Source organism: Miniopterus schreibersii (assembly GCF_964146895.1).
Source record: "Miniopterus schreibersii genome assembly, chromosome: 4".
Taxonomy (NCBI): domain Eukaryota; kingdom Metazoa; phylum Chordata; class Mammalia; order Chiroptera; family Miniopteridae; genus Miniopterus; species Miniopterus schreibersii.
This window is the reverse complement of record NC_138105.1, coordinates 41,882,576-41,896,564: the sequence shown is the minus strand read 5'-3', so window position 1 is coordinate 41,896,564 and position 13,989 is coordinate 41,882,576. Positions and strand designations below refer to the sequence as shown.

At 43.9% G+C, this 13,989-nt stretch overlaps 1 protein-coding gene across 8 annotated transcripts in view; it reads left to right on the top strand.

The window, feature by feature from the left end:
• ZNF827 (zinc finger protein 827) overlaps positions 1 to 13,989 on the top strand; it is a 151,350-nt gene that overhangs the window by 42,474 nt on the left and 94,887 nt on the right. For all 8 annotated transcript variants that reach the window (XM_081136693.1, XM_081136688.1, XM_081136687.1 and 5 more), the window contains exon 4: positions 3,893 to 4,373. In XM_081136693.1, the coding sequence (XP_080992819.1) occupies positions 3,893 to 4,373 (481 nt within the window). The remainder of the gene's footprint in view (positions 1 to 3,892; positions 4,374 to 13,989) is intronic.

Below are 13,989 nucleotides of genomic sequence, written 5' to 3'. Positions count from 1 at the left end.
GAGAGCAGGAACTTACTGACCCTGAAACTACAGAGAGATGAGTTGGGTGCCTTGATGATACAGACAGTCAGCCATGACAGCGTTACCGATGAGAGCGGCGAGGGCTTTTCGGGTCGTGGGGTCTTAGAATGCTTTCAGAACAAATCAATAACCAGTACAATAAAGCAGTGTGTGAAATTACTACTTTATTCAAACTCATTGTGTCCTAACCTGTTGAGCTCCGACTGAGCTTTTGATAAGGGAAGTGTGAGAAGGGCTCATACAAGTTTAATTTTATCAAACGGTGTACTGTTTCTTTTCTCTGCTCTACACCTCACTTATGGGCCCTTTTATTATTATTATTATTCTTTAATCAAAGAACTCGTGGTTTTATTTTCATTAGACATACTTGAATTTTGCAAATATAGTCCTCATGGAAATACGATGGCTGTGGTTTTAGGAGTCGGTATCCTCAGCTCTTTCCACCAGAGATTACAAAGATGGATAGATTTCCTAAAACGATTTCTGCCTAAGAAGTGGGGGCAGCGTAGCCTATAGATAAAGATCTTGAACCGTGTGGTCAGAAGAACCTTAGTTAGAATCTCAGTTCCACGACGTTTGGTAGCTGTGAGACTTTGGGCAAATCATTTAACCTCTCCAAGCTTCCGTTTCTGGTCATGGAGATAATAATCTTGGGATCTGTCTCCTGGAGTGGTTATAAGAGTTAAATGAGATAAAATGGACATAAGCCACTTAACACAGAGCCCAGCACGGACAAAGAAACACTAGGAAAATGTAGCTAATGTAGCAATTACTATCCGAAAATCATCTGAATATATATTAACGTTTACATTTAGAAATAAACTAATGACATGGTCTAAAACAGTTCTTTAAAATAAATTTTATTGCTTTTCTCTTTTTATGATATGTGTTTAGTGTTGAGAATTTAGAAAAACCCAATAAACAAAAATAATATAAAATTGACCTTTCATCTCATCACACAGAAGTAACCCTTAGTGTTATTCTAATGTATCTTTTTCTATATTGATTATATATATTTATTTAAGAAAAAAATGGGTTTCCACTTTATTTGTTCAACAAATAGAGTATTAACAGTGTTCCTACTCGGTGCTAGGCACTGTATGTTTTTTTAATCCTGTCTTTTCTCCTTAGTATAGTGTGCAAATGTTTTTATGAGCAGCGGCGGAAGGAGATGTAAATGCCTCCAGCTTCCTCAGGGTTATCTTAGATTTTCATTAAGTCTTTTACAACTTTCCTGGATGACTGAGCATACAGGAATTAAATAGGAAATTCATAAGCTGAAATTGAACAGAAAAGGTGAGGAGGACTGTTAAGGGCGAAGTAATGGTGAGACAGCGGACAAGAGTCAGGACTCCGAGTTCTGCTTTTCTCGGGCCTGCCTCCTAAGGAGCTGGGACCCTTGGGTAAGCCCCTTCCCTGCCTGGCCAGGTCCCCTAAGGGCAGTGGAGTCGATGTTTCCCAAGGTTTCCTTGTGTTCATCCAACTGCAGGAGATGGACCCAATGATGCAACAGCACCTTCTCTTCCCACCCCTTAGGATGGGGGATGTGCTTTTGGTGCAAAAGGACCAGTCAGTAAGCACATCACCATGTGGCCTGGAAAGAATGACATGCTTTAGACAAGTGTGTTTTCTTATGAGCAGAGTGAGAGGAATTTTGAAGTCAATGGTAAGCTGAAGAGAATAAAAATGGTAACAGAAAGCGCACGTCAGTTAGGAGAGAAGGGGAGACATTGCAAGTGGAGAATGGAGCTAAAACTTCTCTCCAGGGTCAAATGTGACACCTACCCACTTTGGAAAGGTGTAGCTCAAATAAAATAATAAGTGTGAAAGTTAACACCACATCCACTGTTTTTCCTTAAGACAGTCACTAATTTTCCCACAACTAAATGTAGCACGGCCAGGACCTGGTGGAAAAGCTGCCTCGTAAAATACTTGCATGCAGTCTCTTTTCCATCCAGGGCTCCCTTTCGGCGTCAGAACTTGGGCTCGCTCTCTATGCTTTTCCTTCTTCTAGAAGCTGCTTCAGGAGCTTCTGTTCTTGGATTAGTTCCTCTCCTCTCCTGGGTCAATAGATGTAAGGACACTTCTGAAATGGAATTCTCCCAGGGACGAAGGGAGCTTTCTGCCTTGTGACCTTTACCACCTGGTTCCAGGGCAGGCTTTGGGCAGCACCTGTCAGGGTCTCGTGGGGCTGTGACCTGAGGCTCCCGAGGTGCCTGCTTCTATGTGAACAGGGTAGAGAAGTGGTAGGGAAATCTTCCTTATTCCTTGAGAAAACAGATGAACCCGTCAGCTCATGAAATCCCTTTGTTGTGAAAGAACAGAGAGGGGTGATGTTCACAGCTAGCAACAGTGTGGCATCCCAACCCAGCACCCTCCTCGCACTCCCCCCCTCCCCCCGCATCCAGACCTGGCAGAGGAAGGCTTTAGTGAGCAAGGCTTTGCTGCAACTAAATTTAAGTTTATATGGTGTTGAGAAATTCATGCTTTGGGGGACCCAGAATCTCTTCTGTTGTTTTTTTCAAAAAGCCACAGTGGGGTGCTGTAGCAACAGGATCTCACCATTAACGTTTAATTTCTTTGCTTTTGTTGGTCACTTAACATTATTTAAAAGTATGTTTTGGCTGGTGAATAATACTTTTGGATTGCATTCAGAATGCATAAACAGCTGTAGTAAAACTTGCTTTCTTGGAAAGGAAGCCTCCGCCAAGGGACCAGGTGGTACAGTGGATTAACGAACTGGCCTTTAACCTTCATGAGACCTGGGTTCAAATCCCACTCAGGTCACCCCTGTCAGATAGGGTGTCAGTTTTGTTTTGGTTTTGAATTCCAATCACTGACTTGTTTGTCCAGATCACACAACTCCCCGGATCATTTGGCCCAAATCTACACAATTGGCAGTTTTTACACAAGGGAGGGCCAGTCCTGAAATAGCAGGGTGCAGCAGGTCAGCACTGAAGTGCACTGGCAGAGATGAAAGGGGGAGTTAACAAGCTCATGAGCACCTGCCAGCTCAGAGCCTGGCTCGGGCCAATGCAATGATTTCCTCACTTTTTCAAGCACTAAATTTGGTAGTGACAGGAAGAAAAAAAAAGTTCTCAAATTTTACAGGTATATACGTGCATGTAAGACTGGAATGGATTTCAAAGTCTGCATTCTTTCATGGCAGACATCAGAATCTGAGCATGATGTCAGCACGCTGGGAAACGTTGGTTTCATCTCACTGAGAATCCTTGGTGGGAATCAGACCATGGTTCCCCCCACTCTACTCTACTTTCTTCGCATGTAATTTTGCTCAAACCACTCACTCCAGGGTCTCAATTGCCCTGTCTATGAAATGGGAATACTCTGGAGACATTATTTTCCACATTCTTAATTACCTAGAGAAGCATTTTGAAAATTGAAATTATGTTTGCAAAACACCATTAACTCTCTGGGCGACAGTCATTGGGAGCACGCAAAGTGTTATTAATAAGAGGAATTACTTGACAGGTGACCTCTTTTGACCCCCAACTAGTAATTAGGTAAGTTTGCATTCTGCTGGGTTTATACTATTTTCTCTGAAGACATCGACCGAGATCAGATGGCTAGACTATTAAGAGGGTTTACCTGGGACGGCCTCGTCTGGCCGACAGCACCCTCCGTCGCGAGCTTGGCTCTAACAAGGGACTCTTAACCTGCACGGCCCCGCTTTGTGCTTCGGGACGACCTCATCACCGGGAGCACAGTAGTGAACCGCTCCCCTCTGGTTGCTTTATTTCCCGGGCCAGCCCTCTGTACGGAGGAGACTGTCGGTGAGGGGCGCGGATGCCCAGCGCCATTCCCGTGAGCGCCCGGTGGACAGCTCATGACTGTTCTTGCTTCCCGGCAGGTTCATCAGCACCAGGACCGGGGAGAGACCTTTCAGTGCCAGCTGTGCCCTTTCACTTCCTCGCGCCACTTCAGCCTGAAGCTCCACATGCGCTGCCACCAGCACTTCCTGAGGACAGAAGCCAAGGTGAAGGAGGAGATCCCAGACCCAGATGTCAAGGGATCTCCCCACCTCAGTGACAGTGCCTGCCTGGGGCAGCAAAGGGAAGGAGGAGGGACAGAGCTAGTGGGGACCATGATGACGGCCAACACTCCAGAGAGGACTAGCCAGGGTGGGGCTGGCGTCTCGCCTTTGCTGGTGAAGGAGGAACCCAAGGAAGATAACGGCCTGCCAGCCTCCTTTACCCTGAATGCTGCCGACAGGCCGGCCAACCACACAAAGCTGAAAGACCCCTCCGAGTATGTGGCCAACAGTGCGTCAGCATTGTTCAGCCAGGACATCTCTGTTAAGATGGCGTCTGATTTTCTCATGAAGCTGTCAGGTACTTGAATAGGGTTGTATTCTCTCTCTCTTTCTCTCTCTCTACCGGTACTCTCATCCGTAAAATCAACTGGTCGGAACGAGGCGATTTCGAGGTCCCTTTAAATGCTAATAGTCGGCACCTTCATAAATTTTCTCCTTGACTTTTTTTTTTCCAGTCCTTTGGAAGTAGGCATTGCTGTGGTTTGGGTCTAGAAGCGACAGACTGCCGATGTCCTGTTTTTTTCTCCTTTATGGGCTCTTGTTGTAGGGGAAAGGTCACAGGGTGAGCCAGGTTGGTGGCAGTTCTTTGTGTGACCTTGGCCCCTATTTACCTTGTCTCTCTGCGTTGGGTTCTTTACAGCGCTTGTGTGGAACATCTCATTTTGCATTATTCAAGTTCTTTGCTTTTAATTTGAGAGATTTTTTTAAAGGACATATATACAGAGACTACTATTAGGAATCAGAGACTTTGATAATTTGATTAAATAATAAAGATCATCTTAAAATGTTTTTTCAGTGGAAAACTTTTTATTATGGTAAAACACACCCAACATGAAATCAACCGTTTTTAAGTGTACAGTTCTTTGGCGTGAAGTACATGTACATTGTTGTATAGCCAGCACCGCCACCCATCTCCAGAGCTTTTTCATCTCTCCATTACACCGTCACTCTCCATTCCTCCCTCCCCCAGCTCCTGGTAAGCACCTTTCCACTTTCTGCCTCTGTGAATTTGACTACTCTAGGTATCTCACAATAAAGCGGAATTAGAATTTTTTAAAAAATTCTTTTCCAACTGCCCCAGTGCTTTGGATAGAATATGGAGTTTAAGCTGTAAAAAATTATCCATATTAATTGATAGCACTTTCACCATCAAATTATATGTGATGTTTCTTTTATTTTTTGCCTTTTTTTAAATCTTCAATTTCTTTGATAAGTTGTGGAGTTGAACGGGGTGCATAGAGATGTTGAGGGAGGCTGTTTTTCCCGACTCCCTTTTGGAATGATGAAACGTGTCCTGGGATTGTGCTGCTACTCAGTTCATTTTTTAAAAGTATGATTTTAAATTTTAAAGGCGATGTGGAGGGTGGGGAAAGGTCGGCTGAGAATCAGTTCTGTCTCGCAGTGAAGACGGTAGTCCCCACGATGGCTTCCAAATGCCATTTCAGCTCTTTGGAGATTGACAATACCCTTTTAAACGGAGAATAATTGGCCACCGCCTTCCTTTAAGTGGACTGTGAGTCGCATTTCACTAAATGTCATTGCCAGGTGCATTAGAGGTTCAGCGTCACTCTGAAGACCCCGTGCTCAGTGACTCCGCAGTCAGGTCCTTCTGAATGTCCCCATCACCCCAGATCTCTGCCCCTCAGGAGTGGGAGACACTAGTTGGAAGAAATGAGAAAAGGTAGGGGATGGAAATGAGGCGTTGCAGAAATGAGCTGCGGAGGAAAAGAGAGCAGAAAATGTTCCAGTGTCGGGCACCCAGACCCGCAGTGTGAGGTAGGCAGCCCGATGCTGGGGACCATCGAGCCCAGGAATTACAGTGTGTCTGACTGCGGCACAGACTGACGGGGGGCTGTCTGCTATCCCCACCCCTACCCTGCCTCTCCCTCTTCCAGTCCATCTAAGGGAAACTTAACTTTTAGAGACTTTGGGTCTTATCTTGAAACATTTTTGAAAATGAGGGGAAAGTGCAGCTTCCAGTGTAACTTATGCGGCTGGCATTTTAGTTTTCACCTCTGGAGCATCTTTGGTTCTTCCTTGATGGCCTCTCCCTCTCCCACCAACAGTAAAGCACCAGGGGCTCCTTTTCTGGTCTCTCCTAGTGCAAAAAAGGGAATGCAAATGGCATCTTCACTTAGCATAGCTTAGAAAGGGGGACAGACATCTTACTAATAGACAGGAAAACTAAGTGGGGTGAGTGACTCTTAGTAAGGGGTTATTCCCTTCACTCCACCGGCCCCGGAAGTTTTGAAACCTGCAGGAAGGCGAGGAGAGATGAAGGAAGGATTGGGTAAAACACTTGGTGTACGATACACCACTCCTGCTCCGCTCAGCCCTGGGTGCTCCACATCCGGCTGTAACTAGCTCCAGACCCAATCGCAGGGCGCTTAACATAAGGCCTGTGGCTGCTGAGAACTGGAATTGCAAACAGGAGCTTCACCAGTGGAGAAGGCGTTTGGTAGGTTGGGGTAAAACTGCACCAAAGCCTCACATTGTGATCTGTTTTCTCAGCTAGATATTGATGGGGACTTGTTTACGGTTTGGCAGTCGCAGTATTTACCGACTGATCAATCGGCAGGAGAAAACAGATAACAAATGCACACTATTTATGCAAAAGGCCCAAGCAGCTATTTTATGGTGGTTTACTAAAGGTCCTGAAACCTGACTTGTGTGCAGTGTTACCTAGCAACCTGTTACAAAGTCACTGGGGAGTGAGATGCATCGGTAATTTTTTGTGTGTGTGCATATTTGGATGTGAATGTAAACTTGGTGACTGTGGCAATGCAGCCCCCGGGAGGAGAAGATGTGTTAAAAGGAGGGGAATACATTTTCTGGAGGGCTTTTTTTTTTTTTTTTTAATTCCACTAACTCTTTGGTTGGTCGAGCTTTATAATTGTTAGCTGCTATCGCTGTGGTGCTGGGCATGGCTGGGTCTGTGTCTGTGATCCCCGGACCAAAAGGCCAAACCCCAGAGAACTGTGGGTGGGTTTCTAGCTCTTTCCCTCGTCAAATGTAGTGCAGTCATGGTTAACATGGGGCCTTGTCCCTCGGCGTCATAAGGGCGCCATTGTTCTTGCGACAAATTTTAGCTGGGCTCTGCTCGTGCACCTGCTGGGGCTGGAGGGTGCAGCTGTTTGTGGGCACAGAGTTTGTGAGTCCCTGTGCCAGCCGCATCGCTGTCTGCAGAACTGGAGCACAGTGACAAATTCAAGCGTGTACATACCTACTTGTTTCCAAAAGAGAGATGGAAAACACTTGATTCTTTCTTGCTTGGTTATTAAGGAGAGTCTTTCTCGCTCCTTCAATTAAAACTGAGCATGAAGATGACTTAAGGGAACCCAGTGGGATTAAAAATCACGGGCTGAATGCTGTTTTAAATGGACTCTAAATCCTCCCACCCCCGCCCTGATTTTGACGTTTCCCAGTGTATGTGATTGTGAAATCAAATCCCTTCTCCGAGTCATCAACTGACTCTTCTCCTGCCCGAGCCCACACTTAACATTCCTCGGTCCTTCAAGATTAATGTTGCTCCCTGGGACCGAGGCTGTCCAGACTCGGCACCATAATTGATTCGGGGAAGAGAACGGGGCAGCCCCTGCCGCTGGCTTTCTGGGCTAAGAGAAAAAATAATTTTGTAAACTATGCTCAGGGTTTCAGCCTAGAAGGCAGGTCTTGTAGGCTACAGCCTTTCATGTTTGCATAGATCTTTCTTGAGAGCCAGAAGACACATGCAGGCCGTTGCATGTCGGGGCAAGGGATCCAGGGCTCGCATGCCCGGGGTGTGCAAGGGAGAGGTGCTCACCTGACCTCGGAGCACTTAGTTCCTGCTCTTCTGTGCCTTCTCCCCATGACCTAGCATCCAGCAACAGTTCTAACTTTGAAGTGTTTTTTTGTTGTTGTTGTTATTTTAAATGCCGGGTCTAGCCCCAATTAATGTTAAATTAAAATCATAGTTTAATTGGTCTATGATAGGGACTAATCATTGGTATTCTCTTTAAAATCCTCAAATGATTCTAACATGCAACCAAGACTGAGGACTACTGATGTGGAATAAAAACTTGGAACCTGGCACAATTTTTTTTTTCAGTACAGCAATCTTCCCTTGCTTTGTATTCCAGGCCCAGAAAGGGGCGTGGTGGTGTGAGATGGGTCTGAGGCATTCGCCATGGGTCACGGTTGGCATGGATGAGAGGCCTGGGTGAATCATGTTCATGAAACCCCATGTTTTTTCTCATGGGGCCTCATGACAGAATTAGAAGGGGCATCTTAACGTTCTCTAGTTAGAACTAGAAAGTTTCAAGACTCCTCTAGAAATCACGGGGCTGGGAGTGTCATTACTTGAAGCCTGATTAAAAGTTGCCTGCGATGGCCTTACATCATGTCTCTTTCTGAAACTACACTCTTCAAGATACATAATTGAATTCTAGCTCTCCAAATTATAACCAAGGAGTTGACAGAAACTTGGCACCTCAGTTGTTGGCTGGGAATATCTTTTTGTCTCTGGTTTTAGAAAATAAAAGATACAAGTCATTTCAGCTATTTTTAATTTGGAAACGGGCAAAAAAAATTTTTATACAGTCTCCCACAATCTATTAGTTTCATTAAATTAAGGCTGAAGTAATTTTAACCAGGAGAGGTGGATTTGTTTAAAGCAGTGACTTACAAATGGGTACAAGCTGAATTGTGTTTATTAGGAGTGCAGCCATAAACAGCAAAGGTTTTCTTGTATAAATAAGTGGGAACTGGTGAATGTAATTGTGTCCTGTAGGCCTTTGTTCTGCCACTTCCATCTGTTTTGTACAGTTTTATGCGGCTGTAGTTACTATATGGTTAGTCTGTGAAATGCTGCTCCCCTATGCTGTGGTACATTTGTTTGTGCTGCTGGAAAAGAAGGAATGGGAGATGCCCAGAACAGGCCGCCCTTATTGTCTGGTGGCTCTGATTGGCTTTCTGTGAAACATCTTAACAAACGAGCGTCCTTTCAAGTAAATGCCATCCTTGGGCCATTCACGCCCTAAGACTTCAGTGCCAGTGGCCAGGGAGCTCTCCCATGCCCCACACCTAGGTACCTTCCCCAGTGGGTTTATTTTTAACAACCTTGCTTTGCATCTTCAATTTGGCACTTCTTTTTAACCCTGCCTCACTTTTTTCATGCTGGGCGCTTACCGACGTGTGACTAAAATGCCTGGTGTCACAAGCTGCGTTTAGGGGCCTTCTACATGCAGGCAGCCTGATGCCCTTTTGAAATCCTGGATTTTATTGTTGAACCTGGTGGCGATTCCTCTGAGAGGGAGAGTGTGACACCTTCCTGTTTTCCAGTGACTTGCTACTCCATGCAACCAGGGCTGATCTGAGTCACAGAAAGGAGCAGGTAACATTACAAGAAAGGGGGATTTGGATGGATCCCCAACCACAGATGGGGACTTTGTGACATTTACTCATGTTTTGTTTTTCCTTTAACAATCACTTAAATTGTGCTTACGCTTTTTCATTAACACATTTGAACTTCATAACAACCCTGTGGCAAGATAGTATTCCCATTTTATAGATGGGAATACTAGAAGACTAAGAAAACAGAAAGGTTAAGAGACTTTCCCAAGTTTATACAGGTAGTGAGTGCGGAGCCGGGATTTTAATCCAGCGTTCTCTGCCCGGGGCTGCCCATACCCCAGGTCACAAAGTAAGGAAGCAGTGACGCCAGAGCTCAGCTCCGACCTCTGTCCTCTGTTATAGAGTTAGCCAGAGTCCCCAGCATGGGTGCCAATCTGAGTGCTGTGTGCTTGATATCATGGGAAGTTGCCTTAATACTTTTAGGCTTTTCAGGAATTATTTAATGCAAATAGAATAGTAACAATAAGGCCAATTTATATTTCCGTAGAGCTTTCTAGTGTATAGCGTACTTCCAAACACACTGCCTAGTAACAAGTATGTATATGAGGAAGCCAAGACTTGGTGTAAATCCTGTAAATGGGTCCCGACTGGAATCCAGATCTTTCTTCCCTCGTTGTGCTGGACAGAGTCTTCCTCGTTCTAGAATTGCTCGCAGAATAATTTATCATCTTGATAGACCCTTGGGAAAACTTAGCAAAGTCTCCGTTTCTGCGAAACTGAATTCAGTTTTCATTTTCTTCCTTCCCTGAGAAGTGCACTTTCTTCTACTTACTACTGTTGTTACTAATTCTACTATTATTATTGTAAGCATTATTACTAATCAATTGTGTTTACAGTGAGCCAGGCACTGTGCCAACAACCTCCTGTAATTTCTCACTTAATCTTCGCAGCAGCCCTGTGGGGTCAGTGATATTAAACCTATTTTGTGGATGAGGAAGCTGAGACTTAAAGGCTTCAGCTCCAAGGGACAGAACAAAGATCCAGCTCTGCCTAATTGCAAGGCCTTGGCTCGTGACCATTTCATGAGCTATTACCTAATTTTTTTTCTCCGTTGAGCAAACTGTCTTTTGACCTCCGTCTGCTTCACTGTTTATTTTTCTTGGCTTCAAACCATGGCATCATTTCTACATGTTAATTCAGTCGCTAATCTGGGTAAACTTTTTTGTGTCTTCAAAACAGAGCTACAGTCCATCGATTCACGTGCAGCCCTTCCTGGCTATCACCTCAAACCTGGACAGCCCCTCCAGCTCCCTCCTTGATGCCTTCTCCACCCCAGCTGTCCCCCACCCCCAGGCCCCCCAGGGCATTCTGAAGGACCCTTCTTCTCATGCTTCTTGCATCAGGTTATGCTGCCACCTGATCCTTTCTACTGAGTAACCCTATCCCCACTTTTCTCTAGAAAAACGTTGCCAGTCTGCACCAGCTCGTAGACACACCCCTCTCGTTTCCATTTCTCTGCCTTTACTCATGTTGTTTCAGGAGTCTGGTAATTTGAACTGTGGAGTTCCATGTGTCTTCTTCCTATTAGACAAAATGGGAAGGGGGACTTTTTATAAAAATAATTAATAATGTGATTAAAACTAAAATAATTATTTTAACGCCCCTCTGTCCCACAGTGGTTCTTTCTGTATCTTTGTAGAGAAGTTCTAGCAACCATTCCTAGAATAGTCTTCCCCTACTGCCTGGCCCTTGCAGATGCCAGCCATCCTTCCAAGAATAGCTCACTTCTTGAGTAAAACTTTTTCTTATTATTCTAGTCTTTAGTGCTCGCCCCCATCGTGAATGCCAGTGACACTCAGAGTCTATCACCCAGGTTGGTGCTTGTACTATGACTAGTTCATTCCACGGCTGTGTATTAGTCTTACTTTTTCAGCTGTTTCAAGTTGGGGGTGGGGGTGGGGCGAGGAGTAATGTTTCTTTTATAACATCTTTATCTTTGTATCATCCACAATGCATTCCATGATGGAGTCTAAGAAAAATATTCCATTACTCATCTTCTGGAATTCAGGTTTTCAGAGGTTGTGAAATTACCTCAATTAAAAAAGATTTGCAAATTCCAGCCACCACCATATGCTGTAAGAAAGAAGATGGAATGGAGTGGTGGGCCATAGAAAGTGAGCAAGCCATGTAAAGGGAGCGCCAAAGGTTGTGCATACCTTGGTGTTGTCTCATGTCTTATGTTTTAGGACCTCAGCCAGGTCTAGGAACTGGAGTCTGTCACACAGTTAGTTAAGTACCAAACTGTTCCACAGTTTAGCAGCTCAAAACAATAAACATTTCCTTAGCTTACGATTTTGTGGATTGGCAATCTGGGCACGGCTCAACAGGGTGCTGCTCCTGATCTCTCTTGGGCTGACTCACCCATCTGCAGCCCATTGCCAGGTTGGCTGGGGGTGGCTGGTCTAGGATGGCCTCAGTTGGGATGGCTTCTCTCTGCTTCCCAGGTTTCCTCATCCTGCAGTGGGCTAGCCCAGGCTCACTCGTTCACATGGCAGCTGGGCAGGGCTCCAAGGAGAGGGCCAAAGTGCACAAGACTTCTGGAGACTCAGCTCAGAACTGGCCCAAGGTCACTTCCATCACCTTCTATTGACCAAAGCAAGCCTCAAGCGCAGCCCTGATTCAGAGTGGGGACATCGACTCCACCCCTTCATGGGAGGAGCTGCAAAATCACATTAGGGAGGGAAATCATTATGGACACTACAGTCTGCCTCAGCCCAGAGTTTTGCAGGTTCTCTGGGTGATCCACAGTAACAAACATTGCTTAAAAAACTGATGTGTGAACCAGAATGTCAGCGTAGGAATTGAAAATGACAAGTGTAGCGATCAAGAGGAGATGTCATTTGGGGCAGATGGTCACGGACTTCCCTGAAAAGTGTTGGAAAAAATATTATCCAATCTGTAAGCTTTCTTTTTTCTAGTCTCCAATAATTTCTTACTGTTCATACATTTCATTCTTTGGATTTAACAGTATGAATTTAACATACAGCTTTCTTTCACATTTACTCACGGCCTGATGGCTTTTCCAGGACTTGTCCTTCCTGCTTTTGACAAGGGAGATATCCTGTCTGTTAAGTGGATGACTGCAAATAGCTACTTTTGCTCATTATGTGTTGGTTTTAGTAGTTTAGTTCAGAGAGAAAAACCTCATTTATTTATTCTAACGTTCTTGAGGCACCACTCATTGTTACTAACCTTGACCCTGCTCCAGAGGCTGTTTTGTTTCCTTGTCACTATGTCTATAATTGCAGGAGCCAACATTGACGACCTGTGCAGTCTTGGTTTGGGACATAGATCCTGAAATGTGGCCAAGTATTAGCTCAGTTGGGGATTCATGAGAAATATAAGATGCTTAAAACTTCACTGAACACTAATTATGAAACTACTTAAAGCAAATTAAGTAGTTTACCTTATTGGAGAGCAAGGTTTAAAAATATTTAGCTAATGTTTTAAACATTCTATTTAGATATAATATGCTTAACATCTAAAAGTAATACTCCACTGTTGTTATTATTTAATTAAATCTTGCCTTTCCTTATGATTTTAGAAGGCAGTTGTTTTTTTCCCTCACTTAAAATGCATCAAATTATCAAAAAATCCCAGGTCCCCAGCCTGGTCATACATACTTTCATAGACTTACAAGGGAACAGTTTTGGTTTGTAATCTGGAGAGGTGAGCTCTGATTCTGGCTCTATCGCTAACAAGCTGTGTGATTTTAAAAAGGCCACATCATTCTCTGAGCCTGTTTTTCTTACTGTAAAATAAGGGAGTGGAAAATAGTAATGATGTTCATTTTGCTGGTTTGTATTTTAAACAGTAAACCCATTTTTAAAAAGTCTTAAGAGCAGACTAAACATATAAAACACATAGAACACATATTTTTTAAAATAACTTTATTTTTTAAGTTCACATTTATTACATTTATTTACTTAATAACTCACCCAATTAAGAAAAGAGTTGCTATCTGATAAGCACAAAATGTGAAATTAGTGTTATGATCAGGTGAGGTCTTATAGCCGTAGAAGCACCTGGTATATTGCTAAATTTGTTTCGATGATTACAGTTTCAGGAGACACCATTTACACAGGGCAGATGTGACAAACAAGGACAGATTTCAGACAATTCACCTTGTAATCTCAGGATCCCTTCACTGAAATGTATTTAGATACTTAAAAGAAAAAAGATACAAGGAGATAACTGATTAGGTCCTAATAGCCCTTTTTCTTCTGTATTTTTCTCTTGCATTGAGTTACTGATGGATTCTGGTACCTTAATTCCTAAAATAATATGACATTACAAAAATAAAATGAAAAAATAAAAATATTAAGGTATCATCTTAAAAACAAGTGAAGCATTTGGAAGTTTTAAGATACCCACACAGAAGCCAAGGCAGGTGCTGTGGAAGTCCTTTACCAACTGAGGTCCACTGTGCACAAATCTCTTAGTAAGAATGAAGTCAAGACTATGCACTGGGTCGGATATGATTGCTTTTCCCTAGCAATCTCCACCCCCAACCCCCAAAAGAA